The 24555-nt window shown below is 36.5% G+C and overlaps 4 protein-coding genes, 1 long non-coding RNA gene and 1 pseudogene across 14 annotated transcripts; 3 read left to right on the top strand and 3 right to left on the bottom strand.

Annotated features, from left to right (window-relative positions):
• On the bottom strand, positions 1–1508 carry LOC104783213 (transcription factor CPC). Its single transcript, XM_010508340.3, has 3 exons — positions 962–1508; positions 773–860; positions 1–287 (listed from the first exon to the last, which is right to left on the bottom strand). The coding sequence occupies exons 1-3, from the start codon at positions 1038–1040 to the stop codon at positions 170–172; spliced, it is 285 nt and encodes a 94-aa protein (XP_010506642.1). The 5' UTR covers positions 1041–1508; the 3' UTR covers positions 1–169.
• A 7142-nt stretch (positions 1509–8650) lies between these two features.
• On the top strand, positions 8651–12368 carry LOC104783215 (uncharacterized). Of its 3 annotated transcripts, XM_010508342.3 has the most exons (10): positions 8751–8936; positions 9132–9211; positions 9896–10047; positions 10360–10497; positions 10593–10698; positions 10791–10979; positions 11081–11246; positions 11337–11650; positions 11771–11860; positions 12012–12368. In XM_010508342.3, exons 3-10 carry the CDS (start codon positions 10033–10035, stop codon positions 12074–12076), a joined length of 1083 nt encoding a protein of 360 aa, XP_010506644.1. In that variant the 5' UTR covers positions 8751–8936; positions 9132–9211; positions 9896–10032; the 3' UTR covers positions 12077–12368. The 3 variants fall into 3 exon arrangements, with proteins under 3 accessions (XP_087368227.1, XP_010506644.1, XP_087368228.1); XM_087512101.1 differs by having other exon boundaries at positions 8651–9211; XM_087512102.1 differs by lacking the exon at positions 12012–12368 and having other exon boundaries at positions 8795–8936; positions 11771–11871.
• A 495-nt stretch (positions 12369–12863) lies between these two features.
• On the top strand, positions 12864–16353 carry LOC104783216 (putative cyclic nucleotide-gated ion channel 3). 2 transcript variants are annotated; one of them, XM_010508346.2, is made up of 9 exons: positions 12864–13168; positions 13296–13368; positions 13456–13990; positions 14067–14279; positions 14384–14682; positions 14769–14880; positions 14972–15208; positions 15300–15688; positions 15901–16353. In XM_010508346.2, exons 2-9 carry the CDS (start codon positions 13328–13330, stop codon positions 16208–16210), a joined length of 2136 nt encoding a protein of 711 aa, XP_010506648.1. In that variant the 5' UTR covers positions 12864–13168; positions 13296–13327; the 3' UTR covers positions 16211–16353. The 2 variants fall into 2 exon arrangements, with proteins under 2 accessions (XP_010506648.1, XP_010506646.1); XM_010508344.2 differs by having other exon boundaries at positions 12999–13168; positions 13268–13368.
• Positions 16354–16779: 426 nt separating this feature from the next.
• LOC104783218 (putative cyclic nucleotide-gated ion channel 12) lies at positions 16780–19935 on the top strand. The gene is made up of 8 exons (XM_010508347.3): positions 16780–17204; positions 17293–17710; positions 17809–18012; positions 18114–18415; positions 18529–18640; positions 18726–18962; positions 19043–19416; positions 19530–19935. Exons 1-8 carry the CDS (start codon positions 17176–17178, stop codon positions 19798–19800), a joined length of 1947 nt encoding a protein of 648 aa, XP_010506649.2. The 5' UTR covers positions 16780–17175; the 3' UTR covers positions 19801–19935.
• On the bottom strand, positions 18651–20952 carry LOC104783217 (uncharacterized). 7 transcript variants are annotated; one of them, XR_767213.3, is made up of 6 exons: positions 20905–20952; positions 20714–20810; positions 20476–20564; positions 20058–20134; positions 19463–19963; positions 18651–19346 (listed from the first exon to the last, which is right to left on the bottom strand). It is a non-coding gene; the product is annotated as an uncharacterized LOC104783217 (long non-coding RNA). The 7 variants fall into 7 exon arrangements; XR_015597769.1 differs by having other exon boundaries at positions 20720–20810; positions 20905–20937; XR_767212.3 differs by lacking the exon at positions 20905–20952 and having other exon boundaries at positions 20720–20859.
• A 467-nt stretch (positions 20953–21419) lies between these two features.
• On the bottom strand, positions 21420–23212 carry LOC104784443 (F-box/LRR-repeat protein At2g43260-like; annotated as a pseudogene).
• Positions 23213–24555: the final 1343 nt, after the last annotated feature.

A 24555-nucleotide genomic window follows, 5' to 3' on the forward strand; every position in this document is an offset into this window, starting at 1 on the left:
TAAATTTGAATCCTAAGCAAATTATATTTATATTGATAATTATACATTCCAAAATAGTAATAATCAAGGACAGGTACATTTCCTTTTTTTCTTGTCTTGTGAATGAAAAAAGGAGTGGAAAACTTTTTTAGAACGAATAATACTATTAGAAGAAGAAGAAGAAAAAAAATCATTTCCTAAAAAACTCTCTACGTCTGTTGGCGAAAACGACGCCGTGCTTCATAAGCCAATATCTTTCTATCTCCTCCGGCGTCCTCCCCGGGATCCTTCCGGCAATCAACTCCCACCTACATGCCACGTAGGATAAACTAACAGTCAGTTTTCAGAAAATTACAAAAATACCCTTTATTCCAATTATAACCGGATAAAATTTCCTTATTCGGTTAAATTTGTATAGGAACCGAACCACAAAATCGTACTCCCCAATCAAACAGGTTTCAAAAAATTATTTTGTTTCATACAAACATACTGTAATCAAAATTGGAGGAAACAACGAAAATCAAAATTGAGAGTTCCATAAACTAAAAAGTTGAAGAAAAAAAAACCGAACCAAAAAAATCATGTTAAACACAGTCATTGACAGCTCGGTTAGGTTTGGCCCAAATAATTTAATAGGAAAAATACAAAATAAATATAAAGAAACGACCGACTAATATTTATTTATGACTAGTGAGAAATCAAATGAAAGCAGATTGGAAAAAAAAAAAGAGTTGTAACACCCAAAAAGAAAAATATGTTACAATCAGATGGATCGAGAGAAAGAGTATCTAACCTGTCGCCAACGAGTTTGTACATACGAGAAATGAGATCTTCTTCTTCTTCGGACATCTTCACAGCTTCCCATTCGATGCTACTCACCTCTGTGAACAAAAATAAAAAAAAACAATATATAATAAGATCAGAAACTCAAAACCGGAACAATTAAGAGACAAAGAGAGAGAGAAAGAAATAATTATCAGACCTTCGGAACAAGAAGCCTTGGCTTTGCTCTGCCTCCGTCGGCGTTTATCCATTCTTTCCGTCTTCTCTGAACGAAACATATGAGCTAATCCCGTCGTCGTAAACACAGAGAGACACAGAGAGAGAATAAATATCGAGAAACAATAACTTGTTTTGGATTAATAGGACAAGCGCTTTGTTTCTTGGAAAGGAAGAGAGTGAGAAAGAGAGAGGGGAGGGACTAGGGAGGGGCTCGAAAAGGTAAAGAATATCAAACTGATTATTATATAACTGCGCGTGTCTGTTTAATTCCTTGAATAATTAAATTTATTAATATTATCATCCACCCTTATTTTATTATACTACTATATATACTGATTATAATAACACTAATAATTTAGTTCGATAGGAGAGAAGAAAACGAATCTGTAGACTGTAGCTCACTGTGTATCTGTGTGTGTGTGTTGTTGTTGTTGCTCCAACGGCCTGGTTCATTACAAGAGAAGAACGACAGATACAACCATAACTACTTCTCTATTATTTATTTCGTTTTTTTACATATAACCTTTGACTTGCGGTTGTAAATTTCCTCGTTTATAAAGAGAGAGAGAGAGAGACACACAGTTGGGGAGAGAACTAATAAGGAGACTCTTCTCCTCTCTGGCTTTGACTTTTGAAAATACCATAATGTCCCTTATTATGTGTTTTCCAAATTATCAAAATGTCCCTTAAGTATATTGTAGTATTATTTTTGAATATAACAAGTCAATAATAACCCCCACACAAGTCATATTTGTTGCAAGCCAAAAAAGAAAAAGAAAAGAGAGAGATAAAAATTCAGATATTGTTTTGAAAGTTTGATATAAGAGGGAAAGTTTGGTAGAAACAATATTATTATAATTAGATGAAAGTAGAAAAGAAATAGAAATAGAAAGAGAGTTAAAAAAGAAAAAATAGTTAGTTCGAGAACATATCTCTATGTATCTTTCATATATTCCTTTGGTCTGATAGTAATGTCGTGAAATGGTCCGTAAATGTACTTATGGTTGTTGTGCGTCTCATGGTCCGATGTGGTCCGTAAATGTACTTATTTTCTGTGACAATCCGTCCCGTAGACCCCACTAGCTTCACTGTTAGTTGCCCCAACGGACTGTACGTGGATCCTGTTAGTCTTCCGCTAGCCGTCCCAATGGACCCCAAGCTGGTCTTGCAGGACATCGATCCTAACTCATCATTGTGGATATTTCAATCCACCAGTAGGTTATTGGTGCGTTACGCATTCTTTGAACCCTAGTTCCCACCCTTTAACAACCTTCCCACAGGACAAGCTGTCACCAATTGATCTGCAGGTACTATACCTTTCCAAAGTTCATATGGTGACTTGTCAGTCACCTTATGCGGTATCCTGTTGAGAATGTAATTAGTGGTAAGCAATGCTTCCCCCCACATATTCTGGGCTAACCCAGATTTCTGCAACAACGCATTCATCATCTCTTTCAGAGTTCGATTCTTTCGTTCCGCTACTCCGTTAGATTCTAGCGAGTAGGGAGCGGTTGTCTGATATATAATGCCTTTTTCTCTGCAAAATGCATTGAACGGCTCATTATATTCTCCTCCTCTATCACTTTGAACTACTTTTATAGTTTTCTGAAGCTGATTTTCTACTTCGAGGGTGAACTCTTTGAATTTTTCCATTGCTTCATCTTTGCTATGCAAGAGATATACATAGCAATATCTTGTGCAATCATCAATGAAGGTAACAAAGTATTTTCTTACCGCCTCTAGTTTGCACATACTTTAAATCACATAAGTCTATGTGAATTAAGCCTAGAGGGTCGATTGTTCTTTCAACGCGTGGTGAGGGAGTTTTAGTGAGTTTGGCCTGTACGCACACTTCACATTTTTCTTGGTTAGTTTTGAATTTCCGAATCAAATTCAAGTTTTGCATTTTTCGCATTGTTTTGTAATTGACATGTCCTAAACGTTCATGCCAAGTAGTAAACGACTCAACCAAGTAAGCAATAGGGTTTTCTTTCATTTCAGCAACAGAAGCAGAAGCTACAATTTTCGTATGGACTGTCGTTACAGACATCTTGATCAGTCCACCCTTAACAAAACCCTTTCCCAAATACATCCCATTTTTCTTAAGAACTAACTTATCAGCCTCAACATTGATGGAAAAACCATGCTTGCTTAGCACTGTTCCAGAGATGAGATTCTTCCGCATGTTAGGTACGTGCTTCACGTTCTGCAAGGTGAGCTCACTATCAGAAGTTAGCTTCAGAACCACTTTGCCCTTACCTTAAATCTTGGACATCGCCTTGTTGCCCATGAAAAGCTGCTCGTTTGACTTGTTCTTCTCGTAGGTGGTGAACATGGTCCTATCAGTACATATATGTGTGGTAGCACCAGTGTCGTAGAACCACTCCACTGGATTCCAGATATCAACCAAGTTACATTCCGTAACCACCGCAACCATGTCTTCTTCAGTTAGGTTTGCTTGCAACTTGAGATCTTTGGCTTTGCTTTTGCAAACATCAGCCTTGTGTCCAATCTTACCACAATGATGACACATTCCTTTGAACTTTCTCTCAAGGTTGCTCTTCTTGAAGTTTGGTCCAGATGACACCTTCAACGGTTTATGAGGAATAGAGATCCCTTTACCCTTGCCTTTAAACTTGGCCTTATGCTCAGCTACATGAACATCATGCCCCTGGCTTTGAGCATCCGAATGAGCTCCACGGTTGTTTTCCTTAACTCTCAACCGACGGATGAGATCATCAAGAGACATTGCCTTACGCTTCAAGTTAAGGTAATGCTTGAAATTCGACCAGCCTAGTGGTAGCTTCTCGATCAAGCAATTCGTCTTGAAGACATTGCAGATCGACATCCCTTCCAACTCGATCTCCTGAAAGATGCGTTGAAGAGCCTCCACTTGTTCCATAATTGGTTTGGAACCCACCATCTTGAAGTTCAGAAACTTCGTAGTTGAGAATTTCTGCATCCCAGACTCATCAGTCTTGTACTTGGTCTCCAAAGCTAGCCACAATGCTTTTGAAGTCTTGTACATACTATAGAGGTCATACAGATCATTGACCAAACGGTTCAGAATCTGACCTTTGCAACAATAGTATCCTTGAGCCCAACTATCCATGCTTCCGACCACATACACATCAGTGTCACCTTGTGGAAGCGTTGGTGGATCCTCTGTAAGGTACCTTTCCATGTTCATGCTGGCCAAGTAGTAGCGCATCTTGTTTTGCCACGTTTTGAACCCAGCTTTGCCATCAAAATTATCTGGCATCATTCCTTGGGAAGCCGAAGGTGGTAGCCCCATGTGGGTTGATCCATTACCGAACAGATTTTGGCGCACGTTTTCCAAACCAGAATCGGTAAGCTTCATGTTTTCAAGTTCTTTAGCAAGGCGTAAAGCCAACTCCGCATGAGTTTCAACAGGGGTTGCAGGAACCCTAGCACCGTCAACGTTGTTGGTGTTGTCTCCAGACATTTTTTTTCTCTGTTTCACAATAAACAGATCTGATTAATATATTAATCAAACAATTCAAGTAATTAAATTACATTGAATTAGTTTTGCAAACTCGCTTAACAAGCGTTCGCAGAAACTTGTTTCACAAACTCACTCAATTAAGAGCGTTCGTGGAAACCAGAGAGAGTATAGAAGAAAGAATTAAAGTAAAAGCGTTCTTCAAAAACTTTCCGCGTAAGCACCGAAAGATGAAAGCAGAAACAATTTTTCAGAAGATTTTGAAATCGTTTTTTTTAAATAAAAATTCTAAAAATACTCAATCCGTTTAAAGCGATAAGCAGAAAGCGGATTTATTGAATTAAGACTGTTAGGAGCACAAAAATCGAATTGAGAAAAAATGCGAATTATATTTAAATTAATGAAATCAGAAACGAATTACAACAACATAATATAAAGCATAAAATTAATCACGGAGGCAAGATATGATATCTCTTTCCTTAATTCAATAAATCGGCCTTAAGTGCTTTCGGACAATCACGATTTATAAATCCCAGGATGCAACCGATCACGAACTATTACAGTAGCACACCCGTAATAGAACTCAAGCGAACAGATCTACGTTATACTCTCGAGGCTACTAAACTAATAACTTACTTGAACTAAGCAAAGGAGAGAGAGAGAGATCTTCAAACAATGGAGTGCTTTGTGTTGTTGTGTGTGAAAAATAATGAGAGGTTATGCCTCTATATATAGTGGAAGGAGGGAGGTCTAAAGAAAATATTCAGTGAATATTCTCGGAATACTGCCCAAGTTTGCTTGGAGTTCACACCAAGTATTTCCAAAAAATTAAATGGATCTAAAGCTTTCCAAAAAAAAAACTCAAAAGCCCAGGGCCTACAGCCCGCGTCCACGCCCAGCCCGACCCGTCCCGCATCCGTGCTCGGCCCAGCCCGGTTCGGTTCGCGTGTGGGAATCTTCCCTCTTCCATCTACAAACTTTTGAAACTAGAAGAGTGTGAAACTATATATATGAGTGAAAAATCAGTCATATTTCCGATGTGGGATATTTCTCAAACCATCCCAAATACTTTACTTCACACTCTTATTTCTCATTCAAATTAATTCCGTTTTGGATGTATGAGTATACCATCTTGTAGTACTCGTTACCAGCTTTCCATTGCACTATCAACCCGACAATTTCGATCAGCTATTTGGCCGGAATTTGGCCAAAAGTCGTTGGAAAGTCATTGTCCCAAAACTTACAATTTTCTGAAACTTCTTTCTGAAAATTCAATTCCAACATTTTCTTCATTAACTAATTACAAATATGCTTTAACCGCATCTCGAGACTGATTTTGATAACATATTTCAAGGTTTTATCTATCCACACTTATGGAATTTTAATACCACATTTGTTGTATAACAAACAAAGCTTTGACTCAGAGAAAAGGCATGAATCAGACAAGTATCTAACAACAATTATTTATGACATGAGGTGGTTACAGCTATTAAATAAATAACTAGAAAATACTTTGAAGAATACATGAGATTAGTTTACCTGCCCTTTTTAATTTTTAAAAACTGTCTGTTTATTTATGATTTGTAAGATCTGCAGTGCGAATAGGGGAATACGTCTATAATAATCTATAAGAATAAGATCATGATGAATGGCTGCTCTATGAAGATTATAGAGATAACTTGCAAAAGCGAAACAGTTTAAAACTTGTCAAAGCTATGAATGGCTGCTCTATGTTGTTTGTCACACTTACATGTTAACTGGGTTTTTTTTGCCTTTTGTTCAACAGTGTTCTCAAAGGTTACATGTCGGCCTAATAAAGCATGGGCCTTTTGCTTGTTTTAAATTGCTCAACCTGAGCAGTTGAGCCCATACTAAAAAAGCTCATTCATGTAAAAACAGAGTACGTAAACAACACGCACATCTAACCGTACGACGTCGTAGACTCAAATGCCTTTATCAATCAATCAAATCATTTATTAATTAATATAATTTGGTCGGTTTAACAAGTGTTTACGTGTTTATAAGCGTTAACAAGGAATTAATTGGTTTTATGAAAAAATGGAGATGATTTATGGAAAGAGTTTGACTTGTCCTACCGTTTTTTTTTTTTTTTTTTTGTGTTTGATAAAAGTCTCAAATTCCAATGCGATAAATGGTCAAGCACCCTCCACGCTCGTCCTCTCTTTTGACGTCACGTGTCTATGACCGCGCTCGTCCGGAATTTGTCAGCATCTGTGCGCCACGCGGCGGTCAGTTTCCCCGACGTTAAAGTTCTCCGGCTAATGATCACACGTGTCGTGTTCTCATTGGATCGTTACTTCAGGCAACAAAACCAACTTTTCGTGACGAACTATTTTTTTTTTTAATTATTTTGGCGTTATATTGCATTGGTGGGTCCGATGGGATTAATGGAACTAACGTATGTATGGATTTATATAATTGGTGTGAAAATGAATGAATGTGTCTGTTTCATTAAAATTCATGCGTTTTTTATTAAACAAGTCCAAGTCACACAGATGGGGTTGGTTCACGTGGTCTAGTGCGTGGTTCGTGAATCGTGACGGCTTCAGTTTTCTTACTAACAACAACATAAAGTACATTATTAGACTGAATTATTTCATTTTCATTATTGTATATAAATGCCAAAAGCAATTAATACCAACTTGTTTTGATAATTACAATGTTACAAAATACAAAGCCATCATCAGACTTCGAAAGTATTGTACTATATTCGTTTGAAACGCCCGTAACGTCTTTCTGAGGGGAAAAGAACACAACGTGTTAACTTTTCATTCGGGTGTTTATGTTGCAGTTTGAACACTATATATACTATAAAACAACTAAAGAAACGGCAATAGTAACAACTAGTTTACCTCTAGTTAAAAATTATGTTGTCACTATATATGTAATTTTCAATTATTTTATACAATTAACAGGTCCTAAATAATTGCACGGACAGGTCCTCATGTGAGCTAATTTTTAGTACGCCGGCTAAAAATTAGAGCTAGTAGTACCTATAGTACTGTGGTGTAAGTTACATGCCTTTAATTGTAAAATGTAACAAGAATATATATGTTGAGGAGAGGACAATAATTGAAAGAAAGAAAAAAGATTGTAATGCAAAATGTAGCTGAAAATCTGAAATTTAGAGAAAATATACATGTTTAGATAAATCTACAAATTGATAAGAATAAAAACATAAAAAATTCTTATGAACGAATTGTATGAGACTTTCAAAGTTATAGAAGGGCTATAAGTAAAACTAATATAGTGATTATAATATAGATAATATATATATATGTAAAATATTGATGATAGTTAATAAAAATCGATCTTTATTTTGTAATCACAATTGTTCCCTATCATTTTTTCAACATAAAATCACGATAATTTAATATTTAAATATTATTTTTGGGTTGTTTCGATCGAATTTTCAACATAAACTATTATAAAAATATTATCGATAAACTAATAAATAAATATTATTTTTTATTTATGATAACGGTTGATATCAGTCGATCTTCCAACATAAAATCACGACAACAGTTGATGTCAGTCGATCTTCCAACATAAAATCACGATAACTTAATAATGAAATATTAGTTTTTGTCGTTATCGATTTAATTCGATGGATCTTTCATCGTAAAATAAAGTAAACTAGAATAAAAAAAAAAATATAGTATGCATACAGTTAATTTGTGTAGAGTTAGTTTGAAAACAAATTATAGAAAGAGGGAATCAAAATATGTTGTATATGATATGAGATATATTCATATATTTGTTGAGGACTAGTTAGTTCTGGTTGTTACATAAACAAAATGGAAATAATAAAGTGGTCCTGATAGGAAGTGCAATAAAAATAGAAAAAGAAAAGAGAGATACTATTCCTGGAGACTGAAGAGTACAGTGGAGCAGGTCCATGCCATTTCTCGTAACAACACTCACTCAACAACTTGCTATTAGCTTTCACTAGCTGTGTTATACTCATCATAGCTTTTCAGTCAACAACATACACATATATATGCATCTCTATACAAATATGTAAATAAGTTTTGTTGTAAAAGGAAACTGAGCTATAATAGACAAATCGGTAAAACTTTAGTTGATAAGGTATCAAATTATTCCATGTACTGTAAGAAAAACACCAAAATTAAGTTCAAACTGTATTAAATGAGAAATAAAGTACATTGGCTTTTCAATTAATATACGTACTTAAAAGTAGAAATAAATTAAAGTTCAATTAAACCAAAACTCCGGTTTTAATTTTTTTTAACCCAAACATTGATTAAAGTAAGAAAAAAAAGGTAAGTCGAGTGTGTATATATAAATGTTGGTGAGAGTGTTTCTTTTACTCCCTTCCCAAGCGGACGTCGCCATCTCTACTGCTTCTTCTTCTTCTGACTCTTAGCTGCAATTTTTTTTTTTTTTTCTTTTTGTGTAGAAGCTTCAATTTCAATGGCGCCGCGTATAGCTAAATCTCTCGCTAACTCTGGTTCTTAACGTTTTTTTTTCTTTTTCTTTTTTACTCTTTTGCTCTCCTTATACAAAAAAAAAAAAAAAAAAAAAAATCGCCGGATCTTGCTTTCACGAACTTCTCCGACGCATCTTCTTCCACAGAGTTTGCGTCGTTTTTTTAAAAATCCATACTTGTTTGATGGGAAAATTCGTGTTTTGTGTTTTTGACTAGGTCTGACTGAATCTTAGAGTCGACGAAGAAACCTGTGTTGGATGGAAGTGTAGCATTTTTGGATTAGCTTGAATTTTAAGGTGAGACAACTTGGATCTTTCTCGATGATGATCTTGCCCCTTGACATTTTCTTTTCTGTAATTAGAGTGTTAAAAAAAATATGTTCTTTATATATTACAGCTTTCTTTTGCACACCACCATCTCATGTTAATTTCTCGGCTTAGAATTCTATAGGATGAACTTCAATTGTACTTAACTAAAAGAAGATTACTTTGTGTTTATTTAGGAACTCTCTGTCTGTCTAGATCTGCTCGATTTCAGGAGTAAAGTTCATTTCTATTACATTGACTGTAGATTCTTTGTTTTGATTAGGATGCAGACAGGACCATGTTGTGTTTTGGATTACTTGAGATTTAGTGATTTACCATCTCTCAACAGTTCATCGTACTGCTTTTTTTTTTTTTTTTTTTTTGTGAACTTCTTTATCTCTGTTATTAAGAAGGTTTAATGATGATGAACTATTTTTGTTTTGTGTGCCCTTAATAACTTATATAGTTTGAAGATGGTAACTTTATGAATTAATTAATTTATTAGTATTACTTAGATTCTGCTGTGATGATTCCTAATAAACAATGTTAAAAGGATTCACTTTTCATTCTGCTGGCTTAATAGCTTATCATTAGCAGTGTCAAAGATGCGCTTCCTTTTTTAATCATTCTTTTTTTCCTTACATGGTGTGAATTAACAATTTGTGTATTATCCAGGTTTTTGTATTTGGTCAACAACATCAAAAACAGGCGTTGCCCAGATGTTGAACTCTCTAGATTCAGTTGTTGTGAACATTGTTATGGAGAATAGTTGTGTACATTGAAGGATTCGTGGTTTTTAATACTCTGCTCTAATGAAGAACGAACAGGTTCTTCCATGACTCAGTCTACCAACTTTTTTCTTATTCTTACTATGTTGCTTTAGTATATCTATTCTCTGTTGAAAATTTAATTGTTTTTGCAACTTCTCTACTTTTGCTATTCTTGCTATTTTCCAAGTAACAGTTGCCTGTTCAACTTTCTATACTAAGATAGGAAGTTGAACCATGATACAAATTTCCTTATTAAGATGTATAGGTATGATGCTTGATTTGTAAAAAAAGTTGTAGGCTACTTCAGCATTGATGTTTTCAGATTTGCCAAGAAGTGAAAAGTAAAAGAAGGTTTATATTGGATTACAGACCACACAGGAGTTGCAGTCTTCTACCCAAGGTGAACAGAAACTTAAACAACCAATAGAAGCTCCTGTACAAGATTCTGGTTCTGCATCTGGCTCTAGTAATGACGCTAGGAAAGTTTCAAGGGAAGATATTGAACTTGTAAGAACACTTTGCCCACCTTCCCCTCTATACATACTTTATTGTATGTTTCTATCATTTGATATAAAAAAACATATTCTAAATGATTGGTGCAGGTCCAAAATTTGATAGAAAGATGTCTTCAGTTGTACATGAGTAAAGATGAGGTCGTGAAGACCCTCTTGTCCCGTGCAAGGATTGATCCTGGATTTACAAGCTTAGGTAGTTTCACCTGTGCTTTTCGATATTAAGCATTACCAAGGTAACATTGTGTAGTAACTTTCCCTTTATGAAAACGTTCTTGTGAATTTTAGTATGGCAGAAATTGGAAGAAGAAAACGCCGAGTTTTTCAGGGCATATTACATCAGAATGAAACTAAAAAGGCAGATAGTTGTATTCAACCATTTGCTTGAGCACCAGTATCAGCTCACGAAGTATCATGTACATGGGAAAGCTCCTCTGGTGGTCCCGATGCAGAACGGGATTCATCCCATGGCACCTGGTAAGTTCAACTCCTTATATCACTTGGAAACTTGTTCAATAATTTGCAAAGCTTTCTATTTTGTGTTTCACTCTTATTAAACACTAATGTTTGCAACGCAGTGAACAACATGCCCATGGGATACCCAGTACTACAACCACATCCTCAGATGCATGCTCGAGGTCATCCCCATCTTGATCCTATGGGTGGAGTGTCAAGCTGCCATGTGGTTAGTGGAATCCCTGCACCTGCTAATTTCCAACCAATGAGGATGAACTCAGGGAATGAGTAAGAAGTATCTTTGTGCTTTTTTTTTTGTTTTTCTGGTGCGTTAGACTTGAAACTAATTCCCACAGCTGTTTCTGGTGCTTGGTGTAGTATGGTAGTAGATACAACCATGGCTGATCCAACTCCAATAATTCCGCCAAGCAGTGGTATGTCGGATGTGCCAGTGAGTCCAGCTTCTGCAGCGTCAGGCGGACAATTTACATTTGCTGCTTCAGACATGCCAGGCATGGGAATGGACACAGCAGCTCTTGATTCTGCTTTCACATCTGATGTCACAACTTCAGTAGGGTTACAACTTGAATCAGATGGAGGAGCTGGAAGTTCTAGAGACCCTCTCAGGCCATTTGATCAGATACCTTGGGACTTTAGTCTCTCTGACCTCACCGATTTGTCAAATCTGGGAGGTAAGCTCTCTCTATCCAAAGCCATTTTGCTAGTTTAGCTCAAAAACTCTAAATATTCGTAGGTAGATGCTCCATATCATCCAAGTTAATGTCTCATAAATGAAGTTATATACTTTGCAGATTTAGGAGCCTTAGAAAACTATCCAGGTTCTCCTTTTCTTCCATCCGATTCTGACCTTATGCTCGATTCTCCCGAACAAGATGACATAGGTAAACATTAACTCTTACTCTCCATCCAAAAGGATCGATCTTATAAGAATGGACTGGAAATGATGTGTTTCAAACTTGGTTTGCTTATAGATTGTAACAGTTTCATGTTCTATGATGACTAACCAATCTCTTCGTTTTCTGTATCCCGTAGATGAATTCTTAGTGGATCCGGTCCCAGAACCTCCATGTCCTCAGTCAGAAGAAGACAAGTTGTAGATTGGCCCCGCCCAGAAGTAATCTTCCAAACTAATGTTAATGGTCCTGTCTGCATATATTATGTAATTAAAGGTTATTTTCCCATAAATCTCCCAAGTCTTTGGTCATGTTCACATCTAGCAAGCAAGTGAAGCAAAATGATCTGTTTTCTTTTCATCTTCTAATGTTAATGGGATAGACTTAGATTAATTGGTCAGTGTTGTCCTTTATTTTGGGACTCTGCAAGCATGTTGTAGAGACCCTATCATTGTATAATAACATCTTCCAATAATCTATGTTCTTGTTAAAGTAATATTTTTTTTGCTCTTCTTCTTATAAATATTCTCTGTATTCGCTGATTATGGAGAAAGCTATAAATTATTGCAGATGCATGTGTTATATAAACTTAGTAGAACTCGAGGAAGATAATTTTGAGCTTCAAAAAAATTATTACTTGTTAGTATTGTCTAGGAGAATGACGTACCCGGAAAAAGTTTAAAACTCACTTTAAGACTAAACCACTGAACATCCATACGAGAATTTTATAACCATTGACATATGTAGTAGGACTAATCAACAATTGTGGATTCAGAATTTGAGATGCAAGCAGGTGTTCGTAAAATTACACCGATGACTATACATAGTTACACTCATGAGTAGTATATGTAAATGGTAGCGACCGACGACGATGTATACAACACAATACACATACAAGTTAAATAAATCACCAATAGCATGGAATTTGCTATCAAAGTAGGAATACGTACGTATTAGTATTCTTTTTCATATACATATTTCGTTCGTTCTCAAGGAAAAAAAACAAACTTTGGTTGGAATTCTAGTTTTTTTTTTTGTTCGGTTGACTGACTCAGTCTTCGTCAAAAGTCAACTCTATCCTTTTTCCTACAATTATTATTATTAAATAGTACTTGTCTTTTCTTGTGTTCCAGACTCGTTTGTTCTTCACTTGTTCGTTTTCAATTCAAAGTAGTAAAATTAGAACTCTATCATAATCTTTGAACAACAACTCTTTCTTTTCTTCATCCTATTTCAGGAATATTATTTAAATCATCTGTTCACTTTGTATACTAAAGATCCTCCTCTCGAGTCAAGGTTCTAATCTTTAGAACTTTGGTCTTCATTTCGCAACTTCTTTCAACTTCAAATATTGTATATTTACTCTGTTTCGTCAAATTACTCTGTTTTTGTCAGCTGCTCTCCTTTTTTGTTTCCCCCGCAGTTTCAAGAATCTGTGGAAGAAAACAAGCAGAGATGATAGAAATGATGAATCCCCAAAGAAACAAATTCGTAAGGTTTGTATCAATTCTCTCCTTTCTGATTTTAGCAGTGTATGGTTGATAATTACAAGTTTATGATGAAGTGATATTGATCTAATCTAGGTTTAAGGGAGATGATGAGTATTTGACCAATAACAGTACTACAAGACCATCAGTAACTTCAGTTATGAGAACTGTTAGACGAAGCTTCGAAAAGGGCTCAGAGAAAATCAGAACCTTTAAGCAGCCACTGAGCTTTCATTCACGGAAGATTAATAATAAAGAAAACAAGAAGAAGATACTAAGAGTGATGAATCCAAATGACTCTTATCTTCAAAACTGGAACAAGATTTTCTTGCTTCTCTCTGTTATAGCTTTAGCCTTTGATCCTCTGTTTTTCTATATCCCCGTGGTAAACCCCGACAGTTTCTGTCTTTACCTAGACAAGAAACTCCAGACAATCGCTTGCGTTTTCCGCACTTTCATCGACGCTTTCTATGTGGTTCACATGCTGTTTCAGTTTCATACCGGTTTCATCACTCCTGCTTCTCGTGGTTTCGGAAGAGGAGAGCTTAATGAGAATTCTAAAGATATCGCCTTAAGATACCTCCGCTCATACTTTTTAATCGATCTTCTTTCGATTCTGCCTATCCCGCAGGTAAAACTGTTTCCTCAATCAAATCTGTATTTCAAGATTTTGGTTCTAGGGTTTTACATTTTCATTGCAATTACAGGTAGTTGTTCTAGCTATTGTTCCAAAAGTGGCACGACCATCCGCGCTGGTAGCAAAGGAGCTGTTGAAATGGGTAATCTTTTGCCAATATGTTCCAAGGATAGCACGGATCTATCCGCTTTTTAAAGAAGTTACAAGAACTTCTGGTTTGGTCACTGAAACTGCTTGGGCTGGAGCTGCATTAAACCTATTCCTCTACATGTTAGCTAGCCATGTAAGGAAATAGTACTTTTTTATGCTTTCTTTACTTAACTTTATAATGTCAGGTCATTTTCGGGTGACCATAAGTAACGGTCAGACAAATTTTGGATTGGTCAGGTTTTTGGGTCTTTTTGGTACTTGATTTCGATAGAAAGAAAAGATAGATGTTGGCGTGAAGCGTGTGCTAAGATACGGGAATGCAGTCATGCAAACTTATACTGTTCAACAACACCAGGGGAAGACAATAGGTTGTTTCTAAACGGTTCTTGTCCGTTGATCGATCCAGAAGAAATAAAAGACTTGACGGTTTTCAACTTTGGTATATTCGCTGATGCGTTGCAGTCTGGAGTTGTAGAGTCAAAAGATTTTCCCAAGAAGATTTTCTATTGTTTCTGGTGGGGTCTCCGCAATCTTAGGTTTGTCACATCTAAAACTCTTTGACTTCAATCTTTTCTTATGATAATCTTAGGTTTAATCAATCTTATCTTTTATGCATGTGTAGTGCTTTGGGCCAAAACTTGAAGACGAGTGCCTTTGAAGGAGAGATCATTTTTGCGATTATCATTTGCATCTCTGGACTAGTCTTGTTTGCTCTACTCATTGGAAATATGCAGGTAATTATATATTCTATTTTTTCTTTGAGCTCAAGCTCTCTTTAAGTAGGAATCCATACTAATTGTTAAAGATTTTATATATGATTTGTAGAAATATTTGCAATCAACCACTGTAAGAGTTGAGGAAATGAGAGTGAAAAGGAGAGATGCAGAGCAATGGATGTCTCATCGGATGTTGCCTGACGATCTGAAAAAACGTATCCGTAAATATGAACAGTATAAATGGCAAGAAACTAAAGGAGTTGAGGAAGAAGCTCTTCTCTCTAGTCTTCCAAAAGATCTCAGAAAGGACATTAAACGCCATCTTTGTCTCAAATTGCTCAAAAAAGTAACCTTACCATCATAACTACGTAATAGTAATAATACTTAATCCTCTTGAAACTTGAATTCAATTTATATATTTTTTGTTTTATATTCAGGTGCCTTGGTTTCAATCTATGGATGATCGATTATTAGACGCTCTATGTGCTCGTCTCAAAACGGTTCTTTACACAGAGAACAGTTACATTGTGCGCGAAGGTGAACCAGTAGAAGATATGTTATTTATAATGAGAGGAGTTCTAATAAGCACAACGACTTATGGTGGCAAAACTGGATTCTTCAATTCGGTTCGCTTGGTTGCTGGTGATTTCTGTGGAGATCTTCTCACTTGGGCATTGGATCCTCTCAGTTCTCACTTCCCTATCTCTAACAGAACCGTTCAAGCTCAGACAGAAGTCGAAGGCTTTGTTCTCTCAGCTGATGATCTCAAGTTTGTCGCTACTCAGTATCGTCGCCTTCATAGCAAGCAAATCCGACACATGTTCAGGCAAGACTTTCAATTGAAAAAATGCATGCTGAGTTAATCATACATCTGTGATTGAATGTGTTGGGTTTTACTGTTTTGATCTTTTAGTCGGATAGTTTCTCAAGTTACATTCAACATAATAACCCTAAAGATTCATAACCTACCTTGTAACTTATTTCTCAAGTTACCTTTGATTTTATTATTAACTAGCGCAAACAACTTTTTATTTCCAGGTTTTATTCGGTGCAATGGCGGACATGGGCAGCATGTTTTATACAAGCAGCATGGAAGAGATATTGTAGAAGGAAGCTTTCAAAGGCTTTACGTGAAGAAGAAGGCAAACTACATAGCACACTTCAGAACGATAATTCAGGTGACAATAAACTTAACTTAGGTGCTGCGATTTATGCGTCGAGGTTTGCATCTCATGCTCTGAGGAATATTAGGGCGAACGCAGCAGCACGAAATTCTAGATTCCCTCATATGCTATCTTTGTTGCCTCAGAAACCAGCCGATCCTGAGTTTCCTATGGATGAAACCTAATTGTGTGTAAAGTGATTATTAGTGCTTTTTTTTTTTCGAATAATATTTGCGTAAAATATTAATTAAGGAGATATGTTAGCGAATGCTCACCTCCTTATAAATGCTTTGTTATCCAAAACCACTAAAAAAAAAATATTTGTGAATTTTCTTTTTTTGGTAACACAAAATTAAAACATGGTATATACTAAAAATGTCCAGTTCTGTTTTAGCATGACTTAAGTGTGAAAGAGACATTGTAGAAGAAAGCTCTCAAAGACTTCATTTGAATTTAAGTGGATAAGTTTCAAACATATCAATGGAACTAAAAGCAGACTTTATTTATTTTGATCAATTATCTGTTTAGGTGCTAAATTAAAATATAAATTTAACTAGCGTTAATGCAAAAGCAAAAACCCCTAAATTCTTTAGAAACTCATGTTATTATTTATGTCCATATTGAAAACAGATTTATGAGATTATATGTAATTAATTAGAATAATTATTGAGTACCGCCGAATAACTCAAAAATTCCAAACAACTGAACCGAACTAGATATATTTATTAATTCCGAACTGACATGTTGGCAAGTTGTAAGTCTAAAATTGGATTTTGTAAAAATAGTTTGTTTGTATTGCAAGTTGCGGAGAAAGGAGGATGAACCCCACCGTAGACTTAACTTTCTGGTCGATAATCTCGTCGTTTAGCTACACTACCGGCTACTACCGGCTACCGCAGCCACCGGTTTAGTAAGAGATGTTGAAAATTCTGCATCCCACAGTTTGGTATCTTCTGCTTTTCGAATCTTCGTAGAAGCTTGGTTAAATCTTGGGAACATCTTTAATTTTTTCACAATTTCTCAATGCATAGTGTACTATATTATAATTAGCTCCTTTTGGTTTCTAGTCTAGTTCGATATATACGGCCCAGTAGATTTCATTTTTTTTGTGTGTGCAGATTGAGCAGAGTAAGAAACTACATATGCATACATGAATCATCAGAGGAGTAAATTTGCAAGGTAACCTTCTTTGAGTTTTGATGAACTAGCTTGTATATATTCGTATACGATTTGTTGTTGTAGTGATCATCATATCATGTTGATACAGGTTTGATACTAGGACTTTTGAGAGATCTGTTGATGGAAGTTTCAAAAGTGTTAGAGGTCGCTTGAAGAAGGTTTACGGGAAGATGAAAACACTTGAAAACTGGAGGTTGACTGTGTTGTTAGCTTGCACCGTTGCTTTGGCTATTGATCCGTTGTTTCTCTTTATCCCTGTGATTGATTCCCAAAGATTTTGCTTCACTCTCGACAAGAAGCTTGGAGCTGCAGTGTGTGTTTTGCGTACCTTTATCGACACATTCTATGTGATTCACATCATCTTTCATCTTATAACCGAGCTCATTGCTCCTCGTTCTCAAGTATCTTTAAGAGGCGAGTTAATTGTTCATTCCAAGGCTATACGGAAAACACGTCTCCTCTTTCACTTCATTGTTGACATCTTCGCTGTTCTCCCCCTTCCTCAGGTGTGTTCACTAATTCCTTTGTGACATATATATAATTTTTCACCGTGTATATTCTTTTTAGTGATGTGCTAATTAAGTTGGCAAAATCTTGTTTGTAGGTATTGGTTCTCACTCTCATCCAACGGTCTGCCTCTCTGGTGTCAAAGAAAATACTTAAGTGGATTATACTTTGTCAATATCTACCAAGAATTGTTCGTATCTATCCGATTTTCAAAGAAGTGACAAGAGCTTCTGGTACGGTAGCAGAGTCAAAGTGGATTGGAGCTGCTTTAAACTTTTTCCTCTACATTCTGCACAGTTATGTAAGTATGCTCTCTTGCTCCCACTGCTATTGTTTTTTTTTTTTTTTTTTCCTTTCTTTATTTTGTTTACCAACAAGAATTGTTACAAAATATATGGCTAGGTGTTTGGGGCTTTCTGGTACGTGAGTGCGATAGAAAAGAAAAGCATATGTTGGCATGACGCTTGTGCTAGGACATCCGGATGCAATCTCACTGATCTGTTTTGTAGACGAGGTGGCGGAGATAATAGTCGTTTCCTGAACACTACATGCCCATTAATCGACCCTGCCGAAATCACAAACTCCACGGTCTTCAACTTTGGAATGTTCATTGATGCATTGAAGTCAGGGGTGGTAGATGTAAAGCCAAGGGATTTGCCAAGGAAGTTTGTATATTGCTTTTGGTGGGGTCTCCGAAATATTAGGTTTGTACATCTAAACTCTTTGCTGTGAGATCTGACCCGCTTAATACATTACCCACCCGTTGGGGTTGTCCTCAAAATCATGGCTTAACGAACTCGCTCTCAAACGATTACAGTGCTTTGGGACAAAATCTGGAGACAAGCAACTCTGCAGGGGAGATCTTTTTTGCTGTCATCATCTGCGTGTCTGGCTTACTCTTGTTTGCTGTGCTCATTGGAAACGTTCAGGTAATGTTCATACCTCAGAAAGAAACTAGATTTCTATCTCTCGTACATATTTTTGAATTTTTTTGTTGGTGATGATATATCACAGAAGTACTTGCAATCATCTACGACCAGAGTAGATGAAATGAAGGAGAAAAAGAGAGACACAGAAAAATGGATGTCCTCTCGGGTGCTACCAGAGTATCTGAAAGAACGTATCAGGAGATACGAAGATTACAAATGGCGAGAAACGAGAGGCACTGAAGAGGAAGCTCTTCTTCGTAGTCTTCCAAAAGACCTCAGACTCGAAACCAAACGCTACCTTTACTTGAATATGTTAAAGCGTGTAAGCTCCCTTTTCATGATTGATCTCTGGCTCTGCTCACCCAGAAATAGTTGTTAACTTATAGCTTTTTGACCTCACAGGTTCCATGGCTTGACGTCATCGATGGTTGGCTACTAGAAGCCGTGTGTGACCGGGTGAAGTCTGTGTTCTACTCAGCGCACAGCTACATTGTGAGAGAGGGTGACCCAGTTGAGGAAATGCTTATTGTAACGAGAGGCAAACTGAGAAGTACAACCGGACCTCATGGACTAGGTGGCCACTACATTTGTTGTAACCTCAAAGCTGGTGACATATGTGGAGAACTTCTCTTCAACGGTTCTCGCCTTCCCACCTCAACTAGAACCATAATGACTCTTACCCAAGTTGAAGGCTTCGTTCTCTTGCCTGATGATGTAAAGTTTGTGGCTTCTCATTTAAATTTATTTCAAAGACAGAAACTCAAACAAACATTCAGGCAAGCTTCAAAACCAAAGTAGTAGTAGTTGAGATTTTGTTACTACCTTAAATGACTGCAGCAAGACTAAAATTTCCCCTTTTTTTTTTGGGTAATGGCCATCCATTTTTCAGGTTCTATTCACCGCAATGGCGCTCATGGGCGGCATGCTTCATACAAGCGGCATGGAGGGAACATTACAAAAGGAAGCTTTCTAAGATCTTACGCGCCAATGAGAATATTCCACAAGGCACACAACTCAATCTTGGATCGACGCTTTATGTGTCGAGATTTGTGTCCAAAGCTTTGCAAAATCAACGACAAGATAGAGCAGATTGTTCCAGCTCTCCTGATATGCCACCTCATAAACCAGCTGATCTCGAGTTTGCAGGGGATGAAGCATAGTGTATTTTAGAAGGAAAATGACTCGGTACACAAAGAAGGATGTAATGTAAAGACTCAGTATCTCCATGTAATGCCTTTACAACTCTGTAGTTAGAAATTGTTGCAAACAAGCTTGGTAAACGTGACTTTCTGAGATATATGATGCCCACACTTTAGTTATTCGCTTCCAAAAGACCCGCAAGACGAAAAACAGAAAAAGTAAGGTACAAAACAAAAGAAAAAGAATTAAAAGATGTGTTGAGAGAAAGAACAAAAACCCCTGAAGGCGTAGCACAAAGAAGAAGCTTGTCCATCAAAGCCATCATCATTGATTGATAAAACCATCATTCAAAACCTGGAAAAAAAACAGAACAAAACAAGTTAGAAACCAAACCCTAGAAAAAAAAAACAAGCAAGTAAAATTCACAATGGTCGTCCTGGTGTCTCCACGATCTGCATCAAGGAGAGAGATATATCTTCAGACTAAAGCGTAGCTATGAGACTTGAAAAAAAAAGACATTGAAAATAATAACTAGTTGAATAGGACAAAGTTTAAGAACAAACTAGTCTAAGAAAGAATTTTGTGGATCATCTCTCTCATATGAATGTGAGTGAACACAAGAAACAGAGGACCAACGATAGCCAATATTAAATAAAGAAACCGATAGTGAAAAAGATTTATGGATGCAAGATAACCTGAAAGTTAAAACTCTGATATCACATACGCACTCCTACAATGATTTCTCTCCGAACCTCCCACACAGTAATCCCGTTGCCTCTAAGATCTGCATCAAAGAGGGACATAGATGTTTTTAGTGCAGAGAAGAGAAAAACTATCTGCATCCTCCAAAATCTTAAATAATAGAGCGAAGAGAGGTAAAAATCGCATGAACATAAAAACAAAACTTTTAAGGATTTAGTTTTGAAACCAAACCCTAACATGAATATGAGTGAAAAGGATCAGTCAAACCATCACCGATCCATCGTAAGATCCTCCTCCATAAAATCATCATCATCCAAAAATCCAAAACCTGAAAAAGAACAGAACAACAAGTTAGAAACCAAACCCTAGAAAGAAAAAAAAACAAGCAAGTGAAAATTTTGATGAGCGATTCTGAAAAACACCAGAGACTAGTTTAGAAGAATGGAGCGAGGAAGAAGAAACAAATTAGTAAGGAAGATGCGATTGAGATCGTGATGACGTATGTGAAGGCTGTTGACGGTCGAGATCTAATTTTCCATTTTTTTAACGATCAAGATTAAAACTACAAAGTCGGTAGTCAAACAAGTTTGACTCTTTTGTCCAGCTGGCAAATTTCCCTTTTTTTACTTTCACAAAATTTCCTTTAAAAAAAATAATTTGGTAAACTATTTCTTTTTTTTTCTATTTATTCCTTTGTTTTTTTTCTTCTAACAAGTAGTATTAGTTAACTTATGTTATACTGCGTGTTGGAGTGACACATAGTAGTACTATATATATAGCTTCTGTGGTATCGAAGCCGAGAGATGCATCTAACATCAAATCCTGCACAAAGGAAGAGATACCGTATGAAGTGTCAGACACTCAGACTCAGACAGACTTGCAGCCAAAGCAGAGGACAAACAAATTAAGGAATAAGAAAAAAAAAATGGAAAATACCTCAAAAACCAATGATACTACAGAGCTTCATTAAGAATGCAATCTGTAAAGTTCAAACAAAACAGTGAAAAATAATTAAAAGTACTCAACAAATTAATTTAGTTTAAACAACAAACAATGGAAGTCGAGTGATAATAATACCTTGACGACGTTGCCACAATAACCAGAACGTGCTAGGCAGCAGAGAAGTATTAGCTTAAGCTACATAAAACACCGTATCAAAAGTGCATAAGGACAGAAGACGGAGAAACAAAAGTGTAGCAAACAATTTGATTTTGTGCTTCGACAGCCAACTAAAGCATTGATATGTAGGGTTCAACCAAAAAACAAACCACCCATCAGTTATGAATGTTCAAAAACTCAGCATGCAGGATCAGTTTAAATCATTTGAAAGATATATTCTCTCTCACCTATTCCCTCAGAGAGAATCTCGTCAACACTTGTTGATTGACCCACCACCACATCCTACATATAGTAAAACAGTAAGGCAACAAGTTCATTTCAAAACCAAGCAGGGATGGAACTTGATGAGCTCTAATAGTAAATATATATATATGTACGTACCGTTATCTCTGTTTCGCGGCGGATGCAAGTAATCCCAGTCTTAAACTCGACTTGTTGAGTCTGAAGTAGGACCAAGTTTTGGAGGTAGGGAGATATAATACAAATGTCTTTGGAGAGGATTTGGAGTTGGTCTGTGTGTGGATAATATTTGAACAACCACATCTTATCGTCATAGAAAACAACATTCCCATGCTTAGAGAGAGTCACTGGCGTGAAGGACCTAGACTCCACCATACCAAGAGAAGCTAAACTAATGGAGTGAGAATTGGTCCAAGTTTCATCTTGTGCATCCATAATCCATATGTTTAGTACGTATTGGTGAACAGGATGGGATTCAGGAATGGCAATGGCAAGACGATCACCAATGTTGACAATCTGTGCTTCAGACATGATGCCCTTGGGGAGAGGTGGACGTTGGACATCTCGGAACTCTTCCGTGTGGAGATCCAAGGCTAGTATCGTGTAGATGGAACCATGAGGCCTAATTCGTAACCAGTAGATTGATCCGTTGACAGACGCGGATTTTCGTCCGACATCAACCTTGAAACGACGTGGTTTCCAAAGTTTCCGCCATTCACCGGTGTTGACATCAAGAATATCGCAATAGTTAGGAGCAACAAAGATCCTCACTACTTTATAGCTACCCTTAACACTGTCTTTACCGAATCCCATCGCACAATATCCCGGGAAATAAGTCGACCATGATCCTGAAAAGTTTGAAAATATTCAATCACCATCGATCCTATACACAAAACATAAACACAAAAAAAAATTAAAAAAGTTTTGACTAGCTCATGCATGCATGCATGCATGATTTTTACCGGTGGGAAACGTGGTGGAGATTGGGCGGGGGTTCAAGAGTGATGGTGAATTGAATCGCCAGAGCTGTCCCGTCGAGGGGTTCAAAACGTCGACCCACTCTACTTCGGGGAAGCAAACTAAACCGTCGCAATTCATCGACGGTCGTGTCGCGTCGCAGTGTAAAGAGAAGAACTCTTCGCCTCCTTCGAATCGTGACTCGGGGAGGAGACTCGGCGAAACGCCGCAGTTGCAGTGGTAAGCGGCCAGGAGAATCTTCCGGCTAGCTTTTGCAAGACTCAGATGTCTCTCTACGAACCTCTTTGATTCCAGTATTGATTTCCATTCTTTCGATACACTTTTGAATCTGCACAGAGATTTCAGGGGAACTTTCAGGAGCAAGTCTTCTAGTACATCGGCAGTGATATACATCGAATTAGGGGTTTCTTCTTCCATTGAGTTTGTTTTCTTCTTTTTACCACATTCATATAGACACTCGACAATCTTCCATAGGTTTCTTCTCCCTTCTTGCATGCTGTTTTTTGTTTTTTTTGTTTCTTTTGGTGTGTGTTTAATTTGAGAACGACAAATCCCTAGTTTTTTTTCTAGTTGAATATATATATATACAACTTTGACTTTTCTGACTCCTTTGTGCTTTACGATTGGGCTTCCTAGATAGTTAAGGTCAATTTTTATTTATTTTTCTACGTTTAGTTTTAGTAAACAGACTAGGTGTCTCTATTTTATATATTGTTTTTACCATATTTGACGTTAAGTTTAGTTATTAGAAATATTAAATCCTTTAACTAAAAGGAAAATTTGACTGTGAAAAAATATGCGAACATGCATAAAAAAGGGGGTAATTATAAATAAATATATTTAAGCTCACAAAAAGCCAAAAATTATTACAGTATATATGATAGACTACACATGCATCAATCTGTAGGACCAAATGTTGAGTATCAAAGGACATATATACTGCATGATCAGAGCAGCTAAAGCTCAAATTCCTTACTCAACAAAAAATAGAAGAGTGAGATATAACCTCAATCAATTGAATGCTTTAATTACGATCACTTAAATCTTCTCAATGCATGTCTTTTTTATTTTCCGTTGAATGCTTTTAAAACCTTCTTCTACTCCATTATCTGGAATTTGTAATCTAAAGACTCGTAAATTGCAACATTCTAATTGCAATACTTTTCTATTTTCTAAAAAATATTGTATATAATTTTATTGACTATCATACTACGAAAACTCTAAAGTAAAAAATAAATCAATTAAAAGACTTGTATCTTACATACATGAATAAATAAGTTAGTAGGTCTTGTCTCTTTGCGGTTAATGTGTGACTTTGTTAAAAAAGATTGCAAAGAAACTTAGAAATGTGAATATTGTTCTACTACAAGAAATAATTATGCATAATAACTTGGTAGATTATATTGATCCTTGGTCAAGTCTGATTCAAGGGATAGTTGAAAATCTGAAATATATAAGTTGTACATGAGACAGAGTTTTCAAGTCAAATTTGATTCAAAGACAAAGAGGGAAGCAACCGCAGATTCACTTCTTGTCATTCTTCTTCACCACGTCAATAAATTCTCTCATCCGATCAATCTCGCCATAACCTTTTGCTGCTCAGAGACCGTTGTTACTGGAACATCTGGCCACCCCAGGATGTTTCTCAACTTTACTATCTGCCTGTACCTCAACACTATTTGCTAAAGGAAAAAATGATCTATGTATTGCTGTTTTAACTGAACAAGAGAGGAGGT

This window comes from Camelina sativa, chromosome 4 (assembly GCF_030686135.1).
Source record: "Camelina sativa cultivar CO46 ecotype springtype chromosome 4, ASM3068613v1".
In the NCBI taxonomy this organism is placed as follows: domain Eukaryota; kingdom Viridiplantae; phylum Streptophyta; class Magnoliopsida; order Brassicales; family Brassicaceae; genus Camelina; species Camelina sativa.

Coding starts and splice junctions, on each gene's coding strand:
- LOC104783213 (XM_010508340.3), bottom strand. CDS start 1,040: ATGTTTCGTTCAGAGAAGACGGAAAGAATGGATAAACGCCGACGGAGG. Junction 861..961: donor CAAGGCTTCTTGTTCCGAAG/GTCTGATAATTA, acceptor TTTTGTTCACAG/AGGTGAGTAGCATCGAATGG. Junction 288..772: donor TACAAACTCGTTGGCGACAG/GTTAGATACTCT, acceptor CGTGGCATGTAG/GTGGGAGTTGATTGCCGGAA.
- LOC104783215 (XM_087512101.1), top strand. Junction 10,498..10,592: donor CAAGGGAAGATATTGAACTT/GTAAGAACACTT, acceptor TGATTGGTGCAG/GTCCAAAATTTGATAGAAAG. Junction 10,980..11,080: donor GATTCATCCCATGGCACCTG/GTAAGTTCAACT, acceptor TTTGCAACGCAG/TGAACAACATGCCCATGGGA.
- LOC104783216 (XM_010508346.2), top strand. CDS start 13,328: ATGATAGAAATGATGAATCCCCAAAGAAACAAATTCGTAAG. Junction 15,209..15,299: donor GTCTCAAATTGCTCAAAAAA/GTAACCTTACCA, acceptor TTTTATATTCAG/GTGCCTTGGTTTCAATCTAT. Junction 15,689..15,900: donor CAAATCCGACACATGTTCAG/GCAAGACTTTCA, acceptor TTTTATTTCCAG/GTTTTATTCGGTGCAATGGC.
- LOC104783218 (XM_010508347.3), top strand. CDS start 17,176: ATGAATCATCAGAGGAGTAAATTTGCAAG. Junction 17,205..17,292: donor CAGAGGAGTAAATTTGCAAG/GTAACCTTCTTT, acceptor ATGTTGATACAG/GTTTGATACTAGGACTTTTG. Junction 19,417..19,529: donor AAACTCAAACAAACATTCAG/GCAAGCTTCAAA, acceptor TCCATTTTTCAG/GTTCTATTCACCGCAATGGC.